This window comes from Scyliorhinus canicula, chromosome 10 (genome assembly GCF_902713615.1).
Source record: "Scyliorhinus canicula chromosome 10, sScyCan1.1, whole genome shotgun sequence".
In the NCBI taxonomy this organism is placed as follows: Eukaryota; Metazoa; Chordata; class Chondrichthyes; order Carcharhiniformes; family Scyliorhinidae; genus Scyliorhinus; species Scyliorhinus canicula.
This window is the reverse complement of record NC_052155.1, coordinates 108,392,725-108,419,300: the sequence shown is the minus strand read 5'-3', so window position 1 is coordinate 108,419,300 and position 26,576 is coordinate 108,392,725. Positions and strand designations below refer to the sequence as shown.

Here is a 26,576-nt window from a genome sequence, read left to right as displayed (position 1 = left end):
CCCCACCCCACCCTCCCAGGTACGGGTGACCCCAGCTGTACCCCCCCACCACCATCCCTCAACCCCTGTAATAGGGGAACCGCCACAGGGATCCGTGTAATAGGGAGACCCTGCCTAAAGGAACCCCCTCCACTCACAGACCCCCTCCCCTAGAGAAGGGAACCCTGTCTGAAGATAGAGAGCTGTTCACACAAAAGAAAAGAGCTAACGTTTCAAGTCCAGATGACCCTTTCTCTCCCTACAGATGCTGCCAGGCCTGCTGAGATTTTCCAGCATTTTCTCTTTTGGTTTCAGATTCCAGCATCCGCAGTAATTTGCTTTTATACAGACGTTAGGCTCACCGGTCTGTAATTCCCAGGCTTTTCTCTGTGGCCCTACTTGAACAAAGGCATTTGCTATCCTCCAATTTTCAGGCACCTCACTTGTGGCTGTCGACGATTCAAATATCTCTACTAGGGAACCCGCAATTTCCTCCCTAGCCTCCCACAATGTCCTGGTATACATTTCATCAGGTCCTGGGGATTTATCTACCTTGATGCGCTTTAAGACTTCCAGCACCTCCTTTTCTGTAATATTTACACTCCTCAAGACATCACTATTCATTTCTCCATGTTCCCTTTCTGAACAGTAAATACCGATGAGAAATATTCATTTAGGATCTCACCCATCTCTTGTAGATCCACACATAGGTGACCTTGTAGGTCCTCAAGAGGCCCTACTCTCTCCCTTGTTACTCTTTATGTATTTGTAAAAGCTCTTTGTATTCTCCTTTGCCTTATCTGCCAAAGCAATCGCATGTCCCCTTTTTGCCCTCCTGATTTCTCTCTTAACTCTACTACGACAACCTCTATACTCTTCAAGGGATCCACTTGATCCCAGTTGCCTATGTATGTCATATGCTTCCTTCTTATTTTTGACCAGGGCATCAATATTCCAAGTCATCCAGGGTTCCCTACTTTTACCAGCCTCGCCCTTCACTCGAAAAGGAATGTGCTTACCCTGAACCCTGGTTAACACACTTTTGAAAGCCTCCCACTTACCAACTGTCCTTTTGTCTGCTAACAAATTCCCCCAATCAACTTTTGAAAGTTCCTGGTTCCAGTGGCGGCCATGGAGTAGGAGGTCACACGTCTGGTAGCTCCCGCTCGTGACGGACCTTTTTCCCTGACTTTTTTCGAAATTTATTTGAAAAATCGAGAGTGGATGGGACAGTGAGGAGAAATCCCACACCAGTATATGGAGACGTTGACCAGAACTGGTCTTATAAGAAGGAAAAATCGAGCAGAGTAGGCACGTGTAAAACCCACAGCACAGAAAAAATGGCGGAGGTGCAGGGTACTGGCTCAGCTGCCCAGTGGTCAATGGAGTAGCTAGTGAAATTTATTCAGGAGGGTTTCACCAAACAAAAGGAGGAAGGTCTAGACCCGATCAAGGCATTGATCGAACAGGTGCAGCAGGGGCTGGAAGCCGAAGGTCAGGCGATCCAGAAGGTTGAGAAGGTGGTCGAGCACGAGGAACAACTAACAGGTGGAGTTACAGGTGGGGCTGATGAGGGATCAGCAGAAAAGGCTGCAAGAAAAGGTGGAGGGCCTGGAAAACAGATCCCGTCGACAGAAAGCGAGGATCATCGGCCTCCCTGAGGGCTGCGAGGGAACGAACGCAAGGGCCTATGTGGTGAATATGCACGAGAAGTTAAAGGGTGATGGGACGTTTGCTCGACCCTTGGAAGTGTATGGAGCGCATAGTATGCTTGCGAGGCGACCGCGTGTAAACGAGCCACCAAGGGCGTTGGTGGTGAGAATGCACCGGTTCCTGGATAAGGAACAGATTCTGCAATGGGCCAAGCAGACACGGAGCTGCAAGTGGGAGAACAGCATGCTGCGCATCTACCAGGACCTGGGTGCGGATCTGGCCAAAAGAGTAAAATTCAACCGAGTAAAATCGGCCCTTTTCAAGAAGACGGTGAACTTTGGGCTGCTATATCCAGTTCGTTTGAATAACTTTTGAAGATCAGGAACTCTATTTTGAGTCGCCGGACAAGGCAATGGACTTTATTAAAAGTAAAGGGCTGCCAGGTGACTGAGGACACTGAACTCTTGGGATGGGTAATGCTGTATCGATCTTGTTAAAAAGTTATTCTCGCTTTTGAACTGTATGTGAAATGTTTTTTATATTGATTCTTGGGCTGTTGCTCAGTTTTGTAAGTTAACCTGGGGCTGGTCGGGGAAGGGTGGATGAATCTTCTTTGTGTTTGGTTGGAACAGTGTTTTTTGAATATGTTTGTCACGGAAGCGCAAGGCGGGGGTGAGCAGATGATACGTTTGCTGAAGGGGTTGGAATTGTTGTGCTGTTAATGGGGGGGGGAATTGCTCTGCTGACAGGGGAGGGATTGTTGCTGGTAGACAAATGGGAGGTTGAGGACGGAGGGTGCCAAAGAGCGGACTTGCAGGGGCGCGAGCTAGAGGCTGGTCAAGAATTGTGATGGTTGAACAGCTGGCGAGGGGAGGGCTGCCTCCCGGTCAGGCTGATCACGTGGTACGTTAGAGGGCTGAATGGGCCAGTTAAGAGGGCTCGCATGTTCACACATTTGAGGGGATTGAAGGCGGGCATGGCAATGCCTCAGGAGGCACACCTGACGGTAACAGATCAGATCAGATTGAGGAAGGGGTGGGTCGGGCAGGTACTTCACTCGGGCTTGGACTCGATCCTGATTAATAAACGGGTGTCATTTGAGGCAGGGAAAATAATTGCGGATATGGGGGGAGGTATACCACGGTCAGCGGGAAGCTGGAGGGACACCACTGGTGCTCGTGAATGTCTACGCACTAAATTGGGATGATGCAGAGTTTATGGGACGGGTGTTAGGGAAGATCCCAGACCTAGATTCATACAAGCTGATCATGGGGGGGGGACCTTTAATATGGTCATTGATCCAAGGTTGGATCAGTCGAGCTCAAAGACAGGGAGGGTGCCAGCAATGGCGAAAGAACTAAAGGGGTTCATGGAGCAGATGAGTGGGGTAGACCCATGGAGGTTTGGTCGGCCAAGAACGAAGGAGTTTTCTTTCTTTTCGCATGTACATAAAGTATACTCCCGGATCGATTTTTTTATCCTGAACAGGGCTCTACTGCGGGGGTGGCTGGTACCAACTATTTGGCGATTGCTGTGTCGGACCATGCCCCACATTGGGTGGATTTACAGGTGTGCAACGAGAGGGGCCAGCGATCGCAATGGAGATTAAATGTAGGACTGTTAGCGGACGAGGGGGTGTGCGGGTGTGTGAGGGAGTCCATCCAGAACTATCTGCAAATAAACGACACAGGGGAAGTCTCGGCAGCAATGGTTTGGGAAGGCAGTGGTTAGAGGGGAGCTAATATCGATACAGGCCCACAGGAGGAAGGTGGAGAGAGCAGAGATAGATAGGTTGGTTGGAGAAATATTCCAGGTAGACAGGAGACACGCGGAGGGCCCAGAGGCAGGGTTATTGATGGAGCGGCGGAAGCTACAGATGGAGTTTGGTCTGTTGTCTACGGGGAAAGCGGTGGAGCAGCTGAGGAAGGCAAGGGGGGGGGCGATATAAGAGTATGAAGAGGCCAGTAGAATGCTTGCACACCAGCTAAGGAAAAGGGAAGCGGCCAGGGAGATAGGTAGAGTGAAGGACAGAGCTGGAAACACGGTCTTGGACCCAGCAGGGGCGAACGGGGCGTTTAAGGAGTTTTACAGCCGGCTGTCTGAGTCGGAACCCCCAGCTGGGGTGGAAGGGATGAGGCAGCTTCTGAGAGGGCTGGAGTTTCCGAGGGTGGAGGAAGGGTTGGTGGATGGGCTGGGAGCCCCGATCGGGATTGAAGAAATATCAGAGGGGCTAGAGGCCATGCAGTCCGCTAAGGCCCCAGGAGCGGACGGTTACCCAGTGGAATTTTACAAAATATTCTCTGAGATGTTGGGCCCACTGCTGGTGAGGACATTTAATGCGGCATGGGAATGGGGGCTCTTCCTTTGATACAGGCCTCAATCTCACTGATCCTGAAGCGGGAGAAGGACCCCGAGCTATTCGGGTCATACGGACCAATCTCCCTATTGAATGTTGATGCCAAACTGTTGGCTAAAATCTTGGCCTCAAGGATAGAAGATTGTGTCCCAGAGGTGATAGGGGAGGACCAGACAGGATTTGTTAAGGGCAGACAGCTAACGGCCAACATTAGAAGGCTCCTAAACGTGATCATGATGCCCTCAGAGGGGAGGGATGTTGAAGTGGTGGTCGCGATGGACGCAGAAAAAGCCTTCGACCGGGTGGAATGGAACTAATTGTGGAAGGTGTTGGGGCGGTTCGGGTTTGGGTGGGGCTTTATTGATCTGGTCCGGTTGTTGTACCAGGCACGGGTGGCGAGTGTCCGAACGAATCAGTTGACGTCGGACTATTTTAAATTGCAGCGGCGGACTAGGAAGAGATGCCCCCTCTCCCCACTGCTGTTTTCTTTGGCCATAGAGCCACTGGCAATGGCGCTAAGAGCTTCAAGGGACTGGAAGGGGTTGGTCCGAGGGGGGGTAGAACACAAGGTCTCCCTATACGCCCACGACCTGCTCCTGTATATTTCCGACCCGTTAGGGGGATGGGACAGATTATGAGGATTTTAGGGGAATTTGGCCGGTTTTCGGGGTACAAATTGAATATGGGGAAAAGCAAGATGTTTGCGATCCGGGCAAGAGGGCAGGAGAGGAGATTGGGAGAGCTGCCGTTCAGAGTGGTGGGAGGGAGCTTTCGTTATTTGGAAATCCAGGTGGCACGGGACTGGGGGCTGTTACGTCAACTAAATTTGACCCAGCTAGTAGAACAGATGAAGGAGGACTTTCGAAGGTGGGACATGCTCCCTCTGTCACTGGCAGGGAGAGTACAGACCATGAAAATGATGGTCCTCCAGAGGTTTCTGTTTGTTTTTCAGTGCCTCTCCATCTTTATCCCAAGAGCCTTTTTTAAACGAGTAATCAAGATTTCGGATTTTGTGTGGGCGGGTAAAACCACGCGAGCGAAGGAAGTGTTGCTCGAGTGAAGGAAGTGTTGCTGGAGTGGGGCCGAGGGGAGGGTGGGTTGGCGCTGCAAATGGGGGAAGCGTATGAGAGTGGAGAGAGCATCAGTCTGAGCTCCAATCGGTATTAACCATCAGTTTGTACCAGGAAGGCTGGATAAGGGGTTTCGGAGATGGCAAAGAGTAGGAATTGAGAGGATGGGGGAATCTATTTAGAGATGGGAGCTTCTCCTGTTTGAAGGATTTAGAGGAGACATTTGAACTGCCAGCAGGAAATGGATTCAGATATCACAGGATTTTTTGGCAAGGCAGGTTTCGACTTTTCCACTCCTACAGCTACGGGGGATATAGGACAGGGTGGTTTCCAGAACAGGGGCGGGAGAGGGGAACGAGTTGGATATTTATAAAGAACTCATGGAGATGGAGGAAACGCAGACAGAGGAGCTAAAACGGAAATGGGAAGATGAGCTCGGGGGGAAATAGATGCAGGTCTTTGGACGCATGCGTTAAACAGAGTCAACACGTCCTCATCATGTGCCAGGCTCAGCCTGATTCAGTTTAAGGTCGTTCACCGAGGACGCATGACGGTGACCTGGATGAACAAGTTTTTTGGGATAGAGGACAGGTGTGCGAGATGTTCGGGAGGGCTAGTAAACCATGTCCATATGTTTTGGGCATGTCCGAAGCTTAGGGGATTTTGGCACAGATGTTATGTCCACGGTGTTAAAAACAATGGTGGTGCCGAGTCCAGAGGTGGCGAGTTTCAGAGTATCGGAAGATCCGGGAGTCCAGGGATGAGAGAGGCTGACATCTTGGCCTTTGCCTCCTTGGTAGCCAGATATTGTTAGCGTGGAGGGACTTGAAGCCCCCAAATTCAGAGATCTGGGTTAGTGACATGGCTTGGTTTCTCAGACTTGAGAAAATAAAGTTCGACCTAAGAAGGTCAATGCTAGGGTTCGCCCGGAGGTGGCAGCCATTTATCGACTCGTTTGGAGAAAACTAACTGTCAGCAGAGATGGGGGGGGAAGAGTAAGATTATTGTTTAGAGGAGGTGGGACTTGAGGGAGGTAGGCGATCTTTGCACTATGTTTATATTTGTATTTGTACTGTTTGCTGTTCTTATTATAAAATTATAAACGCCTTAATAAAATGTTTTTTAAAGAAAAAAAACTTTTGAAAGTTCCTGTCTAATGCCATCAAAATTGGCCTTGCCCCAATTTAGAATTTTAACTTTTCGGTCAGACCTATCATTCTCCATTGCTATCTTAAAACTAATAGAATTATGATCACTGGTCCAAAGTGATCCCTCACTATCACATCCACATACAGAATGAGAAATTCCTCCTGAATACACTCAACATATTTATCTCCATCCAAGCCCCTAATGCTATGGCTGCCCCAGTCAATGTTGGGAGTCCTATTATATTAATACAACCCTATTTCCCTTGCAGCCATCTGCAATCTCCTTACATATTTGCTCCTCAATTTCCTGCTGACGCAGAGGAGCTGGGAGTGCAGGAGGAGAAAGAGGCCGGCGTTCTGGCCTTTGCGTCCCTAGTAGCCCGGCGGATCATTCTTCTTCAGTGGAAGGATGCGACACCCCCAAGCGTGGAGGCCTGGATCAACGATATGGCGGGGTTTATTAAATTGGAGAGGGTGAATTTTGCCCTAAGGGGATCAGTGTAGGGGTTCTTCAGGAGGTGGCAACCATTCCTAGATTTCCTGGCGGAACGGTAGAAAAAGGCCAGCAGCAGCCCGGGGGAGGGGGGGGGGGGGGGGGGGGGGGGGGGGGGGGGGGGGGGGGGGGGGTTTTTCTTTCTTTTCTTAGTATTTTTTGATATTGATATTGTGAAAATTTGAATAAAAATTATTATTTTTTTTTTTAAATAAGTACAATCCTATCAAAGTGATCTCCCACTTCTTATTTTTTAGTTCTACCTATATAGACAGTGGGTGAACCCTCGGATATATACCCCTCAGTATTGCCACTAGCAAACACTCCCCCCCGAGGATATTGGTTCCAGTCCTACCCAGTGCAGACTGTCCGGTTTGTACTAGTCCTACCTTCCCCTGAAGCGGTTCCAATGTCCTAGGAATTGCACCACTTTCAAGACATGTTTCACCTACCTATCCGGACATTCCTACTCTGACTAGCACTTGCCACTGGTAGCAATCCTGGGATTATTACCTTTGAGGTCCCACTTTTTAGTTTAACTCCTAACTCCCTAAATTCCGCTTGAAGCACCTCATCACATTTTTTACCTATATCGTTGGTGCCTATATGCACCACAACTGGCTGCTCACCCACCTGCTCCAGAATGTCCTGCAACCACTCCGAGACATCCTTAACCTTTGTGCCAGGGGGGGGGCAACAAACCATCCTGGAGTCTTGTTTGCGTCTGCAGAAACGCCTGTCTATTCCCCTGACCATCGAGTCCCCTATCACTATAGCTCTGCCACTCTTTTTCTGCCCTCCTGTGCAGCAGAGCCAGCCATAGTGCCATGAACCTGGCTGCTGCCACATTCCCCTGGTGAGCCACCTTTCCCGACAGTATCCAAAACAGTATATCTATTTTGGAGGGAGATGACCACAGAGGATCTCTGCACTGTCTTCCTACTCTTCCTCTGTCTGGTGGTCACCCATTTCCTATCTCCCTCAGCAATCTTTAACTGCGGTGTGACCAAATCACTGAACGTGCTATGCACAACTTCCTCAGCATCGTGGTTCTCCAAAGTAAATCCATCCGCAGCTCCAGAGCCATCAAGCAGTCTAACAGGAACTGCAGTCGGACACACGTCTTGCACGTGAAGAAGCCAGGGACATCGGAGGGATCCCTGAATTCCCACATTGCACAAGAGGAACATGACATGAGTCTGCTGCTGCCTCTGCTGAATGATTTTCCTCCTGTTTGTCACTGGAAGGGTTCTTTGGCTACCCACAGTACAGTGGAGGTGATTGAGTTGACTTCTCCCAGAATCAATCTGCTGGCTGTGATATCCTTCTTTACCCCTGCATGTCCTCCTCATGGAGAGGGAGAGACGGGAACAATAATGTAATGTTTTGGGCTTAACCGCTCCTTGACACCACTTCTTCGGCTACACACAGAACAGTCGAAGTGACTGTTAAAGGGGTCCCTGTGGGGGGTCCCTCTAATAAAGGACACTGTGGGTGGTCCCTTTATTACAGGGGAACACGTGTGGACACTCTCCCTATTACAGGAGTCCCTGTGTGGGATCTCCCTATTACAGGGGTCCCTGTGGGGGATCCCCCTATTACAAGGGTCCCTTTTTTAAAAAAAACAGGGGGAAAAAAATCAAAAACTCAGAAAGCTTTGCCATTTTTCACAATTTCAGTTATCCAGTCAGGTCCCTAATACATTTGCACAAAACATAAAGCAAAATGGAAGTTATAAAGCATTTCCTAATTAATACTGAACATCTCGTTAGTTATGCAGTTATAATGGACCAGCATGTCTGTAAACAAAAATAACGGAGATTAATTAATTTATAAAGGGAGAAGAAATTGCTGAAAATTATAAGTGAACTATATATATGTTGGATTACAATTTTAGTTCTGTATGATAGCTAGTATATCACCTTTGTATATATAGTATATCATCTTTGTATATACGAATGATCATGTAGTATGGTGTGTACTTATAGCATCCAGCTGCTAGATGGAGTAAGAGCACATTGCATGTGCCACATGGTGGTTGGTGTATTCTTGAAGTGAGTTAGTGGAGAGGTTAGAGACAGTCATGTTTTTTCAGTAGTTCTGTGCATTGTCGTTATTTGATTCAATACGTAGCTTTTTTTGGCATACTTAAGAATTCACAATTTACAGTGTAGTGTAAATTAACTGACTTTGATTTAGTACAAGTTTGCATGTTCTTGGTAGCAACACTACAACCTTAATATGAAACAAACAAAGAACATCACATGGTACCAGAATATGGATGTCAGAAAGAAAGGACTATTTAGATTTATCAATTCAACAGAAAACATCGAAGAAAGAAAACGTTGTGCGAAAATCAAAAAATCCAAAGACCAACTGCAAAGAAAATAGTGTACCTCGTGGCAGATAAAAGATGAAGGCTTGAAGACTGCACAACACCTGCGCACATCGGGTAACGTAGATGCAAAATGACGTGTTTTTGGACAGAAGTTCATGCTGTAAGTACAGGCTCTTGGCTTACAAGATGCCTCAGACAAGAATAAAATTGCACTTCTATTAACCACTGTGGGTCCCTAGGCAATTGAATTGTTTAACTCTTTTCAATTTGACACGGAGGAGGACAAAAAGAGCTGTAAGAAGGTAATAGAGCAATGTGATCATCATTGTAACCCTCAAACTAACGAGACCTTCGAAAGGTATATTTTTTGAATGTGTGCAGAAAACGGGAGAAATAGATAGCTTTGTCACGGATCTGAAGTTAAAACTTCGCAGAGCTACATGATTCATTAGTCAGAGACCAGGTCGTGTATGACCTCCAGAGTGATAAACTTCATGAGCGTCTGTTCAAAGAATCCTAATTAAAGCTCGCTGATGCGATTAAAATGTGCAAAGCAAGCAAAGCAACATTGAAAAGAATAACGGAGATTTATCTCCATGAAAATGGCAGCTTCCAGCGATAACATTAATGCTGTGTCGCAGTTCAACCAAAACGTGGTCGATGTTGAAGCCACCATTTCGTGTAAGAGGCGTGGAAAGACTCACCCTCCACAAAAATGTCCTGCATATGGAAAAATATGTGCCAAATGTGGCAGAAAGAACCATTTTGCGCAACAATGCATGTCCAGTAAGATGCAACAAGCGACAAAGGTTAATGAAACCCATGAAATGCTGAAGATAAAAAAAATATCAGTGACAGATAAATTAACTGAAAACAAGCAATATGTTGATGAAAATATGAGACTAGACGATACATTTTTGTGGGTGTAGTCTAGGCCAATGAAGAATCGAAAATAGTGAAAACTTTAAAAGAAATCTCAATAGTTAAAAATACGGATGATTGGAAAAGTCCGATAATAATCAACAAAACTCTAATTGATATGAACTTGGATACTGGCGCTAAAGCAAATCTAATAAATCAAAACGATGTAAAAAAAAAAATTAACGTTAAAACCAGTAATAGAAGGCAGACACCGATAATTTAAAAGTCTATAACAGAAAAAAAATAGCGACCTTCGAAACCTGCAAACTGCAGATCGAAGTCAAACAACAAAGATTTTTCATCAAGTTTGCAATTGTACAAGCAAACAAAACGTCTTTATTAGGTGCTGAAGCGTGCGAGAAATTACAGTTAGTACAAAGAGTATACACCATGTGTGCATGAAAGGCAACCAGTGCTCGGCATTGGAAGCCATAACCACCAAATTCCCAGAAGTATTTACTGGAATAGATACATTGCCATTCGAGTATAAAATACGATTAAAAGAAAATACGAGTCCTGTAATTCACCCACTAAGACGAGTTCCAGTGCCATTGACAGAATGGTCAAAGCTTGAGCTGGAGAGGATGCAGCGACTGAGAGTGATCGAGCGAGTCGAGGAACCAACAGAATGAGTTAGCTCGATGGTGTGTTTCTAAAAGAATGGAGAACTTCATCTGTATGGATCCCAAAGATTTAAATCTGAACATTAAACGGGAGCATTACCCAATACTGGCACGAGAGGAGATCACTAGCAAGATGGCGAATGCTACAATCTTTAGCAAGCTCGATGAATCGCGAGGATTCTGGCAATAAAAACAAGACCAAGAAAGCACGAGACTGTGCACATTCAGTACTCCATTTGGTCGGTATTGTTTCCTACAAATGCCGTTTGGCATAACATCAGCGTCTGAAGTGTTCCACAGGGCAATGGAGCACACTGGCGAAAACCTACTAGGAGTCAGAGTGTACATAGATGACATTGTCACACGAGCATCTACAATGGAAGAACACAATAAAAGGCTATGGAAGGTAATGAATAGGATAAAGCAGTTTAGGATAAAGCAGTTTGGGCTCAAGCTGAACAAAGAAAAATGCCAGATAGCAGTTAGAGATAATGTTCCTGAGAGACAAATTTTCAGCGAAGGGAGTTCAGACCGATCCCAAGAAAATTAAAGCCATTGTGAACATGCCTCAACCCGGAGATAAGAAAGCAGTCTTATGGCTATTAGGCATGGTGAACTTCATAGGAAAGTTTATAAGTAACTTGGCATCTATGACGACAAACCTAAGAAATCACTCCCAGTCGCTGCATCCTCTCCAGCTCGTTTGAATGGGATGAGAACCATACCAAAGAGTGGGAAGATTTAAAAAAGGCTTTAAGCCAACACCCTTATTGTCATTTTTCACCCGGAGAGGCAGACAAAAATATCAACTGATGCGAGAAAGAACGGCCTGGGAGCAATGTTGATGCAACTGGACGAAGATGCAATATGAAGACCCATAGCTTACGCATTGCGTACGATGACTGCAACTGAACCACATTACGCCCTGATCGAGAAGAAGTGTCTTGGGCTGGTAACAGGACTGGATAAGTTCCATAATTATGTCTATGGACTACCTACTTTCACGGTGGAAACATACCACAGGCCTTTGATAGCTATAATTTTAAAAAACTAATGAAATGTCACCTCGGACTCAGAGGATGATGATGCGTCTTCAGTGGTATGATTTCAACTTGACGTATGTACCAGGAAAACATTTAGTCGTTGCTGATGCTTTATCCAGAGCAACAAAGAATGAAGAGCAATCAGATATCATGGAATTCATATAGGAGAAAGTTGACTTGATCATGGAAACATTACCAGTTTCGGATGAGAAGTCAAGATTGATACATTCAGAGACATGGAAGGATGAGACTCTACAGAAGGTGATCCGGTACCTAGGTGAAGGGTAGTCTAGAGGATCATGTTCTAGCTACTGGAACGTAAGAAATGAGGTTAGCTATGCTGATGGGTTAGTTCTCGGAACCAATAGAATAGTGATACCAAAATCATTGCAACCCATGATCTTAAGAGAAGATTCATGAGGCCATTTAGGCAATGAGAAGTGCAAGACGAGAGCTCGGGAATCGGTGTACTGGCCTAGGATCAATCAAGACGTACAAGAAAAGTGTGCAACAGGTTAGCAATTAGAGGACCAACAGCAAAAACAGCAAATCACGCCAAGCTAACAAATAAATTATCCTTGGAAGAAAGTAGGAATCAACTATCCAGAGGTGGTCAAACTTGCAAGTTCGAGTGCAGCTTGCGTGATAAAGAACACAAAGAAAATTTTCCCTCATCACGGGATTCAGCACGATTTTCAGCACACAGCCTCTAGTCCACACTACCCGCAGTCAAACAGGAAGGCCGAAAAAGGTGTCCAGATTGTGAAGGGTCTACTAAGGAAAGAAATAGAATCTTGTTCACATCCATTTTTAGCACTATTGGCACATAAAGCTACACCACTTAGTCATGAAGCATCACCAGCGCTATTGTTGATGAACAGATCCTTAAGAACCACAGTTCCGAAGGCACTTTAGAAAGACAAAGCAACAAATGCAACCATACACAATATGACGCAGCAACAGAAAAAATGCAAAATAAATACTATGATAGGTGAGTAAAGAACTATCTAAATTGGAGCCAGACGATATGGTATGAGCTGATACATCAACTGGATGGTCAAGGATTGCTAAAGTAATCAGACAAGCAGGACCACATTCTTACATAATCCTGACAGAGCATGGTAATAGTCTAAGAAGACTCAAAGACAAGACAACTGAAGCATTTTGATATCGACCAATTGTGAATGAGAAAGACAGGGCAGCACGGTGGCCTAGTGGTTAGCATAACCGCCTCACGGCGCTGAGGTCCCAGGTTCGATCCCGGCTCTGGGTCACTGTCCGTGTGGAGTTTGCACATTCTCCCCGTGTCTGCATGGGTTTCACCCCCACAACCCAAAAATGTGCAGAGTAGGTGGGTTGGCCATGCTAAATTGCCCCTTAATTGGAAAAGATTGGGTAATCTAAATTTTTTTAAAAAGTGAATGAGAAAGACATTCGGCCTAAAGCAACAGAAACGGCAAATATGAATACAGATACACACAAAGAGACAATAACGAATCTCAATGATGATGTTCAGGCTGCAACTCTGATACCACAGCAATCTATATCAAGTCCGACTAAAGTACTGAGAAGATCGTAACTAATTAGGAAGATGCCTGATCGGCTAAATCCTTGAACACTTTGCATGTGTATTGAAACATGATCATCTAAATGAATGTAATTGCGAATATACATTTTGAATGTAATGTAAACTTCAAAATTTGCAAAGAAAGGGGGATGTAATGATATCTCGTGTATCATCTTTGTATATATGAATGATCATGTAGACTAGTGTGTAATTACAGCATCCAGCCACTAGATGGAGTAAGAGCACATCGCATGTGCCACACAGTGGTCAGTGTGTTCTTGAAGTGAGTTAGTGGAGAGGTTAGAGACAGTCGTGTTTCTTCAGTATTCTGCGTATTGTCGTTATTTGATCGAATACTTAGCTTTTTCGGCATACTTAAGAATTCACAATTTATTGTGTAGTACAAATAAATTGACTTTGATTTAGTACAAAGTCTGCATGTTCTTTGTAGCAACACTACAACCTTAATGATATTAATTTAAACAAAGAACATCACAAGTGCCAGTACCTTTGGGCATTGGTATTGTGTCCTTGACTGTAAACCTAAACATTTATAAAGTAATTTTGTTCAACTATAAATTACCGTATCTTGTTTTTCTGTTTTTCTGATATTTGTTCCAACAATTCCTGTCTGTATCTCTCCCTTCTTCTCCTTTGCGCACTCTCTCGTTCATTGTTACCTAAAGATTATGACTGATATTAAAATTGCACCATTCTTTTCCCAAATTTAACTTAAAAAAAAGATTCTCCAAGCATCTAATTACATAACAAGCAATCCACTAATTTAGATCATTTAACAACTAATAAGAAACACAAAAGTCTCCCATTTTGTAAGTCGTGACTTATTCAGCAGTGTTTAATTTGATTTTTGAACCCTCTAGTCGATGAAAGGAGTTTAGACTGGTATCTGTACATTGCATGCAGAGGTGGGAGAAACTAAGTAACGTAACAGTTAACATGTCAGAATAAGTTGTGCTGGTGGGAGAAACTAAGTAATGTTACAGTTAACATGCCAAAATAAGGTGTGCTTCAAGAGGCTCTGCACACATGTTGCATTTTTTTTCACTTCATTAAAACAATATATTTTTATTGAAATTCTGCCATTCTTAACCATAGTTTACAGAAAGAGATGATCGTGTATTTACATATGAATACATCCCCCCCCCCCCCCCCCCCAATCCACATCGGTTAGCCTTGCCTGCCATCTCCTCCCCTCCCCTGTTTAGGTGTTCCCTTAGCGTCATGGTTTATTTACATTTTGGTGGGATTTTATTTGTTTGCTTGTGCCGGCACCAGCAAGGGCCTAGGTCATGTCACTGGTTGTTTGTTTGCCAGTTGGAAAGGAGTTTTCCACTCGCCCTGGGATCCGTCGTCCCTGCCGCAGGGGTCAGTTTTTGTGTACTTGTTCTAGGCCCCACCAGTGACAATTCCCGTCATCCCCCCTCTCCTCTTCCTACCCTCCCTTCTTCCTCCTGTTTTTTGGTGCCTCAGTGACCACCACCCTCGCTCTTTTGGCTGTTGGCTTCAAACAGGTCTTGAAACAAATTGATGAATGGCTTCCATGTCTTGTGGAAGCCCTCCTCAGACACTTGGATGGTGAATTTAATTTTCTCCAGGTGGAGAAATTCGGACAGGTCGGCCAGCCAGTCTGCTGATCGCCAGCCGAGCAGGATTCTTCGATGTGCAATTAAGGAAGCAAAGGCAAGGGCCTTGGCCCCCATTCCCCATAAATAGTTCTGGCTGGTCTGATACCCCGAAGACTGCCACATTCAGGCTTGGCTCCACCCTAACCCCTCCCCCATCGTTGCCACAGATTGGGGGGGGGGGGGGGGGGGGAATAGTGGACTCTGCCAGGCTGGTCAGATTCCATTTGTGGATCCGTGTCCAGTCGCTGCATGTTGCATATATGACCATAACCACTGGACCAACAACCTGGAACTCGCCCATCTAACAGAATTTGTGATTACCTTCACCACATGGCCTACAGCAGTTCAAAGAGGCCCAGGAGCACCATCTCAAGGGCTACAAAGAGGAGCAACAAATGCCAGCCTTGTCAGCCATGCACACATACTTAGAAACATTTTATTTAAAAAACACGACTGACCGCTTGATGGAAAATCTTGAACAGAGAATTGTCAACAATATCTACCATTTAATATGAAAAAGATTTCATGTCAGGTTTGAGAATATTCCAGCAAGTCAAGTGAACCTAGGCCCAACAACCGATGGCCACGGGACGCCAAAGTCTGCATCCTCCATTGCGTTCCTCATGATGAAATTGATAACCAAGAGAAACAGAAATGCTGAGATTATGTAGCCTTGCTATACTTCTGTAAGGTTAAAGGAGTTCATGTTGCCGATTCTGGTGTTGTCATGATAGAAGGCTTGGGAAATGTTAATGTACCACTTTGGGATGCCATACTGTCTTGCGACGCACCAGAGTGACTGGCAATGGATTATAGTAAAAGTCTTCTTGTAATTAATGAAATTGACAGAAATTAGCTTCTGATACTCTTGGCTCTGGCTCTGTGTATTCCTGAGCGTAAGGATCAACTCTCAATACAATCTGTCAGCCCAGAAAACTGCCTGTTCTTCACGAAGGGTACAGTCTAATTCTGCTTTTAAAATGTTGAGGAACACGATGCTGAAGACCTTGCGAAGTATTGACAGCAGTGTTATGCCCCATCCAGATGTTGAGTTGCTGAAGTTCCCTTTCTTCGGCAGCTTTACAATTGCGCCTCACTTCCAGTCATCCGTAATTTCCTCTGCAATCCAGATCTTTTTGAACAGGGCAGTGAGCTCTTTGGTAACAGTGTTCTTGCAATGTTTCAACAGTGCTGCTGGTATCTCATCAATTCCAAGTGCTTTGTTCTTGTTCAGGCTTTTGATGGCTCTTTGGATCTCTGATCTGGCAATTTTTCCCCAGGTTGATGTCCAGCTGCTGAGGTACGGTGCTGTCATTGAACTGGAACATGGAGCTGGGCTGGTTGAGATTCTCTTGAAAATGTTCCACCTCATCCATCGATAACATTCTACTTTCCTTGCCTTTGATTAGTACAGTGGTTTTGCAGGCCAAAGAATTGTGCGTGCTCCAAAACATAACCACCAGTCTTGAAGTAGTGGTGCCAAGGTTGGTCCTCATGTCAAGGTGACAAAGACAGTGATGGCTGGACAACAAGAAGGCCCTCCCATTGCCATTGGGATGGACAGATAATAGAGGATGTTGACCACTTCCCCTACCTAGGAAGCAACATCTCCAAGGTTGACGTCCGCACAAGAATTAGCAAAGCAGCATTGGTCTTCCAGTTGCTCCAGGTGGTCTGGGCATCCAACACCATCAACATGACCATGACGTGGAACTCTACATGTCCACTGTAGTACAAACTGCAATCTATGCCAGCGAGACATGGAAGACAATAGCAACAGTGTTGCTCAGATCCACCAACGTTGCCCAAGTAAGATCCTGGACACGGCATGAAGAGACAACATCACCCTGGGAGCTTTGATAACGGCTCCTTTGCTGTTCTTGCCGACCCGTTACTCCACATGTCCGGTAGTGGTGGCGACACTGAGGATCTGGGGACAGTGGAGGAGGTACAAGACGGTGTAGGGAGCGTCGGTCTGGACCCGATATGTAACAACCACAGGTTTGTCCCGGGTAGGATGGATGGTAGGTTCCAGAGCTGGCAGAGGGCAGGCATCAGAAGGATGGGAGATCTGTTCATAGACGGAAGCTTTCCCAGTTTGAAGGCGCTAGAGGACAAATTTAATCTGCCGCCAGGAAACGCCTTTAAATATCTGCAAGTACGCGCCCTCCTGAAAAAACAGGTAGTGGCCTTACCGACGCTGCCGCCACGGAGGATACAGGACAGGGTGGTCTCCGGCACCTGAGTGGGGGAGGGGAAGGTGTCGGATATCCACCAGGAACTACAGGAGGCCGAGGAAACCCCGGTGGAGGAGTTCAAGGGCAAGTGGGAGGAGGAGCTAGGTGAGGAGTTGGAAGCAAGTCTGTGGGCAGAGGTCCTGGGCAGGGTTAATTCCTCCTCATCATGTGCCAGGCTCAGTCTAATTCAATTTAAGGTGGTGCACCGGGCACACATGACAGCAGCAAGAATGAGCGAGTTTTTTGGGGGTAGAAGACAGTTGTACGAGGTGCAAGGGCAGCCCTGCAAACCATGTCCATGTGTTTTGGGCATGCCCGGAGCTTAGAGAGTTCTGGCAAGGGTTCACAAGGGCAATGTCCAAGGTGCTTAACAAACGGGTGGTGCCGAGTCCAGAGATAGCGATCTTTGGAGTGTCAGAAGACCCGGGAGTTCAGGGGGCGAAAGAGGCCGATGTCTTGGCCTTTGCCTCCCTAGTAGCCCGGAGATGGATTTTATTGATGTGGAGGGACTCGAAGCCCCCGAGTATAGAGACTTGGGTTAACGACATGGCTGGGTTTCTCAGCCTCGAGAAAATAAAGTTTGCCTTAAGAAGGTCTACGCTAGGGTTCTCTCAGAGGTGGCAGCCGTTCGTCGACTTTCTTGGGGAAAATTAAATTGTCAGCAGCTGCAGCAATCCGTGGGGTGGGGGCGGGGTGAGTGCTTCATTGGGATGGTGTGGGAAGACTGAGTCGCGTGGGGTAATGTCTATTTAATTGTTATTGTATATTCTCTTTTTGCACTATGTTAATGTTCAACAAAAATGTTGTTTTGTTATTATTGTTACTACTGTTTTATTATGAAAAATTCTGCAAAACCTTAATAAAAATATATTTTTTAAAAGAGATAACATCACCAACTAAGTAGTATGACAGAACCAATCAGAAGAGATTGCGGGACATGGGTGATGGAAAGACGTCTGAGAATGGCAGGACATATATTTTGCCTATCGGACACCTCTCAAGAGTGGCAAGAGAATGGACATCACCAAATATAAAAAAAGGACATGGCTAGCCAAAGACAACCAGACGAAGTACATTCATCAGGAGCTTCAAGAGCAGGACAACACCTGGGTTGGAGCAAAATAAACTGCGATCGATCAGGGCTGGTGGCAGAGTCATGCTGCCTATTGTTTTTCAAGGGACTGTGATACTACACCCTGGCTAGCGCGCAGTCAATTCCAGCCCCACTTGTCCCAGACATAATTGAAATTAACAAATAATTCTTAGAAACTACCCAAAGTCTCGTGTCTTTGGCTGTCCAATAACTACATTTGACAAATTTGTAAATATAAACAATTAATTTTTATTCATAACAATAACTGAAAATACAGCAAATACAAATGGTTAATTAAATTGAATTCCTAACCCCCTATTTAACACACTCCACCCTCTATACACATACAATACAGACAAACACAGGGGGGGAAAAGAGGGGGGGAAATAATGATGAAAATAAGAGGAGTCTTTATTTCAGATGAACTCTTCCAGTACACCTTTCTTCAATCTAAGCCTTCAGCTGGAGGTTTTTGTTTTCAGTTTGTAATGGTTTTCACTGTAGATTCAACCAGGTTCAGATGAGAGAGTAAGAGAGAGAGTGTGGGAGAGAGAGTGAGAGTGAGAGAGGGAGAGAGAGAGAGAGAGAGAAAGAGAGAGAGTCGCTTCTTGCGTCCTCTGACCCAATCACCACCTGTTGCTGATTCACCTGAGGAAGGAGCAGTGCTCCAAAAGCTAGTGATTTGAAACAAACCTGTTGGACTTTAACCTGGCGTTGTAAGACTTCTTACTGTGCTCACCCCAGACCAACGCCGGAATCTCCACATCACTTGTTGCTGGGCAGAATACAGCCATTGCCAATTCATTGGCTATCAGCCAGCCAATTGAACTGAATCCCCCCAATCTCTTAGGTACCAAAAAATCTGAGTTCTGCTGTTCAAAGACTAGCACAGCGTTCTATTTTGACCTTTTGAATTCCTCACTTCCTCTGCTCAATTTAAAGATTTATGTCCATTAAACATCCATGGATCAAAAATTATAATGGCAATGTAAAAGAAATGGTTTGGCACAGTGGGCTAAACAGCTGGCTTGTAATGCAGAACAAGACCAGCAGCGTGGGTTCAATTTCTGTCCCGGCCTCCCCGAACAGGTGCCGGAAAGTGGCGACTAGGGGCTTTTCACAATAACTTCATTTGAAGCCTACTTGTGACAATAAGCAATTTTCATTTCATTTCATTTCAAATGGGAAATAAGGGGACTCAACAGGAAGATGCCTTACAACCGGAGGAACTAAGTTTAATCAACCTAAGGGCAGCACGGAAGCACAAGTGGCTAGCACTGTGGTTTCACAATGCCAGAGTACCAGGTTTGCTTCCCCGCTGGGTCACTGTCTGTGAGGAGTCTGCATGTTCTCCCCGTGTCTGCGTGGGTTTCCTCTGGATGCTCCAGTTTCCTCCCACAGTCCAAAGACGTGCAGGTTAGGCAGGTTGGCCATGCTAAATTGCCCTTAGTGTCCAAAATGGTTAGATGGGGTTATTGGGTTATGGGGACAAGGTGGAAGTGAGGGCTTAAGTGGGTCGGTGCAAACTCGATGGGCCGAATGGCCTCCTTCTGCACTCTATGTTCTATTTCACACATTTTAAATACATCTTTACAATAGAGTTGTGAGACAGATCAATTTAATCACAAAAAAGTGAATTAAATTTCTTTTAAGTGAATTAGGAGTTCTTAAACTGTGAGAATCACCATTAATTTGGTTCTAGCTACAAATGTCAGTCTTATTTGAAATTTAAAAATAATTAACACAAAAATAAAAATATTTGCATTTCTCCAAGGTCAGTTGTTTCATTTAATGAACTGCATTTTTTAAAAGTCAAAAACTAATTGCAATCCCATGTGCTTTTATATTTGTTAATAATTCCTTGTATGGAACCTTTTTTAAACATCTTCTGGCAGTCCATCTGAACAACATCCATGGCGTTCGTATGGGGGGGTAAAAATGCTAGGATCCCAAAGAAGGTCTTACAGAAAACAAAATCCAGGGGGGGGCTAGCCCTCCCGAATCTACAATTCTACCACTGGGCGGCAACAGCCGAGCGAGTAAGGGGATGGATCCAGGAGCCAGAAGCCGAGTGGGTGCATGCGGAGGAGGCCTCCTGCATGGGGACCTCCCTCCGGGCCCTCGCCACGGCAGCACTCCCATCCCCACCCAAAAAACACTCCAGCAGCCCAGTGGTGACAGCCACCCTCCAATCCTGGAACCAACTGCGGCAGCAATTTGGCCTGAACAAAATGTCGGACAAGGCTCCCATCTGCAACAACCATAGGTTCAAACCAGCACTGACTGACGCCACCTTCAAAAGGTGGAGACAGGACAGGGGGACACTGACAGTCAGGGACCTATACACGGATGACAGGATCGCAACACTGGACGAACTGACAGAGAAATTTCAGCTAGCTGGGGGGAACGAGCTACGGTACCTGCAGCTCAAAAACTTCCTACGAAAGGAGACAAGGACGTACCCACAACCGCCACGACAGACACTACTGGAAGACCTACTGGACGCAAGTATCCTAGAGAAAGGGAACTGTAGTGACATGTATGGCCGACTGGTAGATAGGGACGACACCGTACTGGACGCAACAAGAAGGAAATGGGAGAACGACCTGGGGGTGGAGATAGGGTGGGGACTCTGGAGCGAAGCACTGCATAGGGTCAACTCCACCTCCACGTGCGCAAGGCTCAGCCTGACGCAACTAAAAGTGGTACATAGAGCCCACTTAACGAGAAACCGTATGAGTAGGTTCTTCCCGGAGGTGGAGGACAGATGTGAGCGGTGCCAAAGAGGCCCGGCCAACCACGCCCACATGTTCTGGTCTTGCCCCAGACTTGTGGAGTACTGGACAGCCTTCTTCGAGGCTATGTCCAAAGTGGTGGGGGTGAGGGTGGAGCCATGCCCGATAGTGGCGGTCTTCGGGGTTTCAGACCAGCCAGATCTATTCCTGGGGAGGAGGGCGGACGCCCTTGCCTTTGCCTCCCTGGTCGCCCGCCGTAGAATCCTGTTTGGCTGGCGGTCAGCAGCACCGCCCAGAGCTGCAGACTGGCTGTCCGACCTCTCGGATTCTCTCCAAATGGAGAAAATCAAATTCGCCATCCGAGGGTCGGACGACGGCTTCCACAGAACGTGGGAGCCATTCATGCAATTGTTCCGGGACCTGTTTGTGGCCAACGTACAAGAGGAAGAATAGTCGGGGGAAGGTAGCCGGCGGGGAGGGGGGGGGGGGGCTACGGGCTCGTTACGGGGGTTTGATGGCTAGCTAAGGCCCAAAACCAAACTAAATAAATGCCAATAAACATGTTGGGGAATGTAAAATATGTATGCCGGCGAAAAGGGGGAGGCCACAGTTATTACTACGAAGATGCTCACCTGTAAATATATATGTTAATTTTTGTGTGTTTTTTTTTCTCTCTCTCTCTAACAATTTGTAATTTGTTCAATATAAAACATGAAAACTGAATAAAAAACATTTATAAAAAAAAAATACCTTCCTTCATGAAACCACAGCATAATCAGAGGACAGAATGCTTTGTGAACCAAGTGCTAAGTTAGAGATTTGGTGCAAGTAGGATCCCTCTGGCAAATATTTCTAGGCTGTAATTTATATGATCAGTCAGGCTTTGACTTTGAACTTCAAACTGCAAGCCAGTTAAGACACCTAACAACAAAAACCGCCTGGCAATGGCAATTATCTGACCATCAACTGAAAGTGGTTGCCTGTTTAGGCGTTAGCTACTTAGCTGACTTTGCAGTTGCAATTTGGGTGTGAGCCATCAGCTCTCCATGAAGGTAGACATGTTTTGATACTGAGTAATTAGAGGACAGGGTGCTTAACCAAGTGGTAAGCCAGGAATTTGCTGCAGGTGGGAATTTATTACAGAGGAGGAAGTAGGGAGAGCTCTTCTTCTGTCTGCAAGCTCAGAGAATGTAATGTAATCAATACCTCTTTGACTAATTAAATAAATAATTGATGACAGGGGTGGCAGTATGCAACGACTGCAGCATGTAACGACTGCAGCATGTGGGAATCTGTGAAATGAATCGCAGTACTGGACAACATACCTGTTATAAGCATCTACAGCTTGAGCAACATTGCCCCTGAGTTACTGAGCTGGAGTCCGAGTTGCAGACATTGTGGGGCATCGGGGAAAGGGACTTGGACATTTTGTTCCAGGAGGCAATCCCTTGGGTGAATTAGAACTTTAGTCGATCAGTAGTTAGTGCATAAGGTTGTAACTGAGCCAGGCACGTATGGGGGTCCAGTAGTGACTCAGGAGTCTCAGCCCTTGATTTTGACCAACAGATGAGGTGTTTGCTGTGTGGATGAGAACAAGAACTCGGGTGTGGATGAGCACTATGGTGTAGAATACCATTCAAATGGAGAGACTGAAAAGGAATATGGTTTTGATAGGCAACAGTATGGTTAGCGGGAATAGATACTGTTCTTGTAGCCACAACTGGAAGCTCTGCTCAGCTCGGTGCCAGGGAGAAGGATATCTCCTCGTAGCTGGAGGGGTGGTGTGGGGTAGGGGATAAAGGATCCAATTCCTGTGATTCACAGCAAGGTAGGTCCATTCAGGGAATAATAGAAAAACAAAATGAATGACTCTACATCTGAATGCATAAAGCACCCACAATCAGTTCAACTAGTGGCACAAATAGAGATAAATGGTTTAGATCTACTTGCCATTATAGAGAGATGATTACCTGTAAATGTTGATTCTGTGACTTCCAGTGGCGGCCATGAAGTGAGTGGTTGCACATTAGATAACATGGGAGGTGCTGGTGTAGCGCAGTTGGTTGGGAGGAAAACGGCCGTCATCTTGAGGAAGCCTGGAAGGTGGGCCTGGAGGAGCTCATTGAACAGTGAATATGGCTGACCGGGATGGGGATGGAGAGGTCTGGAGCCCTCCGACCAAAGTGATAGCCTGGAATGTTAGGGGACTGAATGGGCCGATCAAGCAGTCCTGCATCTTTGTACACTTAAGAGTTTGAATGCAGATGTGGTGTTCATGCAAGAGACTCATTTAAAAGTTGCAGATCAAACAAGGTTGAGAAAAGGGTGGGTGGGGCAAGTATTTCATTCAGAGCTGAATATGAATACAAGGGGGGTAGTGGTGCTGTTAAGTAAGAGGGTGCCGTTTTTGCATGGTAGTATTGTGGTGGATCCTGGGGGCAGATTTATGATGGTGAGCAGGAAGTTGGAGGTGGGCCCCATGGTGCTGGTGAATATATATGTCCCCAACTAGGATGATGGTGGAGTTTGTGAAGAAGGTGTTGGTGCAGATTCAGGACATTGACACACTCCAGTTGATTACGTGGGAGGGTAGAGCGAGTTGTTGGGATTTGTGGAGTGAATGGGAGGGGTGAGCCCGTGGCGGTTTGGGAGGCCGAGCGCGAGGGAATTCTAATTTCTTTCGCATGTTCACCGGGTGTGTTCTCAGACCAATTTTTTTGTGCTGGTTGCAGGCGGGGTGGTTGGGAGAGTAGATTCGGCAAACGTGGTTTCAGATCACATGAAATGAAAAATGAAAATCGCTTATTGTCACGAGTAGGCTTCAATGAAGTTACTGTGAAAAGCCCCTAGTCGCCACATTCCGGTGCCTGTCCGGGGAGACTGGTACGGGAATCGAACCGTGCTGCTGGCCTGCTTGGTCTGCTTTAAAAGCCAGCGATTTAGCCTGGTGAGCTAAACCAGCCACTAAACCACCTGGAGGACTTGCAAATGGAAGGAGAGAGTTCCCAGTGGCCACAGTGGAGGCTGGATGTGGGGTTGCTGGCCAATAAGGGGATCAATGAAAGGATAGGGGAATTGTCCACACGGAATTGTGCGGAGCTAAATATTATGGACGAGGTCTCCTCCTCCGTAACATGGAAAGTGTTTTGAAGGAAGTGATCAGGGAATCTGGACACAAAGAGGAGGGGGAGCGGCTAGAAAGGCAAAGACTAGTGGAGGCTATTCTGGAGGTAGATCAGAGGTATTAGGCAGTCCCTCAGGAGGCATTGCGAAAGGAAAGGAAGCAGCAGCTTGATCTTGGTTTCGGACAATGTTCAGCACAACATCGAGGGCCGAAGGGCCTGTTCTGTGCTGTACTGTTCTATGTTCTAACAGTCGTGTCGTCGGGGTGATGTATCAACATGGGAAAAGGCCAGCAGGATGCTTGCGCATCAGTTGAGGCGGCAGGTGCCGGTTTTACAGTTTGAAATCTCTGGGGAGAGGGAGGATATATGCGGCATGAGGGTTGAGTGGGTGTATTTGTTTAAGAAGTTGGGATGGTTTGGGTTTGTACATTGGTTTAGGTTGCTGTATCAGCCCCCAAGGCAAGTGTTCGTACGAACAATGTGAGCTCGGGGTATTTTGGCCAACATCGGGAATCAGGTCAGGGATGCCTGCTGTCTCTGTTGCTTTTCACTTTGGCAATTGAGCCTCTGGCGGTGGCGCTTACAACCTTGGGGGTTGGAGGGGTATCGTGAGGGGGAGGATGGAGCACCGGGCTTCCCTGTATGCAGATGACCTCTTGATGTAGATTACAAACACAGGGGAGAGCTTTGATCGGATCATGGGGATATTGGGGGAGTTTCGCTTGTTTCGGGGTACAACTCAGTGGGCTAGACAGCTGGTTTGTGGTGCAGAGAAAAGCAAGCAGCGGCGGTTCAATTCCCGTACCAGCTTACCCGATCAGGTGCCGGAATACAAAGAACAAAGAAAATTACAGCACAGGAACAGGCCCTTCGGCCCTCCCAGCCTGCGCCGATCCAGATCCTTTATCTAAACGTTCCGTTCTTTGTACAATGTGTGCAGGAGGGTTTCCTGACACAATATGTTGACAGGCCAACAAGAGGCGAGGCCACATTGGATTTGGTTTTGGGTAATGAACCAGGCCAGGTGTTAGATCTGGAGGTAGGTGAGCACTGTGGAAACAGTGACCACAATTCGGTGACCTTTACGTTAGTGATGGAAAGGGATCAGTATACCCCGCAGGGCAAGGGTTATAGCTGGGGGAAGGGCAATTATGATGCCATTAGACATGACTTAGGATGTGTAGGTTGGAGAAGTAGGCTGCAAGGGCTGGGCACACTGGATATGTGGAGCTTGTTCAAGGAACAGCTATTGCATGTTCTTGATAAGTACGTACCAGTCAGGCAGGGAGGAAGGGGTCGAGCGAGGGAACCGTGGTTTACCAAAGAAGTGGAATCTCTTGTTAAGAGGAAGAAGGAGGCCTATGTGAAGATGAGGCGTGAAGTTTCAGTTGGGGCGCTTGATAGTTACAAGGAAGCGAGGAAGGATCTAAAGAGAGAGCTAAGACGAGCAAGGAGGGGACATGAGAAGTCTTTGGCAGGTAGGATCAAGGAAAACCCAAAAGCTTTCTATACGTATGTCAGGAATAAAAGAATGACTAGGGTAAGAGTAGGGCCAGTCAAGGACAGTGGTGGGAAGTTGTGTGTGGAGGCTGAGGAGATAAGCGAGATACTAAATCAATACTTTTTGTCAGTATTCACTCAGGAAAAAGATCATGTTGTGGAGGAGAATGCTGAGACCCAGGCTATTAGAATAGATGGCATTGAGGTGCGTAGGGAAGAAGTGTTGGCAATTCTGGACAAGTGTGAGGTGATTCACTTTGGAAAGAATAACAGGAATGCAGAATATTTGGCTAATGGTATCATTCTTAGCAGTGTGGATGAGCAGAGGGATCTCGGTGTCCATGTACATAGATCCCTGAAAGTTGCCACCCAGGTTGATAGGGTTGTGAAGAAGGCCTATGGTGTGTTGGCCTTTATTGGTAGAGGGATTGAGTTCCGGAGCCAAGAGGTCATGTTGCAGCTGTACAAAACTCTGGCACGGCCGCATTTGGAGTATTGCGTACAGTTCTGGTCGCCTCATTATAGGAAGGACGTGGAAGCTTTGGATCAGGTGCAGAGGAGATTTACCAGGATGTTGCCTGGTATGGAGGGAAAATCTTATGAGGAAAGGCTGATGGACTTGAGGTTGTTTTCGTTAGAGAGAAGAAGGTTAAGAGGTGACTTAATAGAGGCATACAAAATGAACAGAGGGTTAGATAGGGTGGACAGTGAGAGCCTTCTCCCGCGGATGGAGGTGGCTAGCACGAGGGGACATAGCCTTAAATTGAGGGGTAATAGATATAGGACAGACGTCAGAGGTAGGTTTTTTACGCAAAGAGTGGTGAGGCCGTGGAATGCCCTACCTGCAACAGTAGTGAACTCGCCAACATTGAGGGCATTTAAAAGTTTATTGGATAAGCATATGGATGATAATGGCATAGTGTAGGTTAGATGGCCTTTAGTTTTTGACTTCCCATGTCGGTGCAACATCGTGGGCCAAAGGGCCTGTACTGCGCTGTATCGTTCTATGTTCTATGTTCTAAACCTGTTGCCTATTTTCCAAGGTCTAC

General features: G+C 46.3%; 1 protein-coding gene across 1 annotated transcript in view; it reads right to left on the bottom strand.

Annotated features, from left to right (window-relative positions):
* LOC119972134 (centrosome and spindle pole-associated protein 1) overlaps window positions 1-26,576 on the bottom strand; it is a 354,916-nt gene that overhangs the window by 190,888 nt on the left and 137,452 nt on the right. The window contains exon 11 of the mRNA XM_038808467.1: window positions 13,775-13,871. Within this exon, the coding sequence (XP_038664395.1) occupies window positions 13,775-13,871 (97 nt within the window). The remainder of the gene's footprint in view (window positions 1-13,774; window positions 13,872-26,576) is intronic.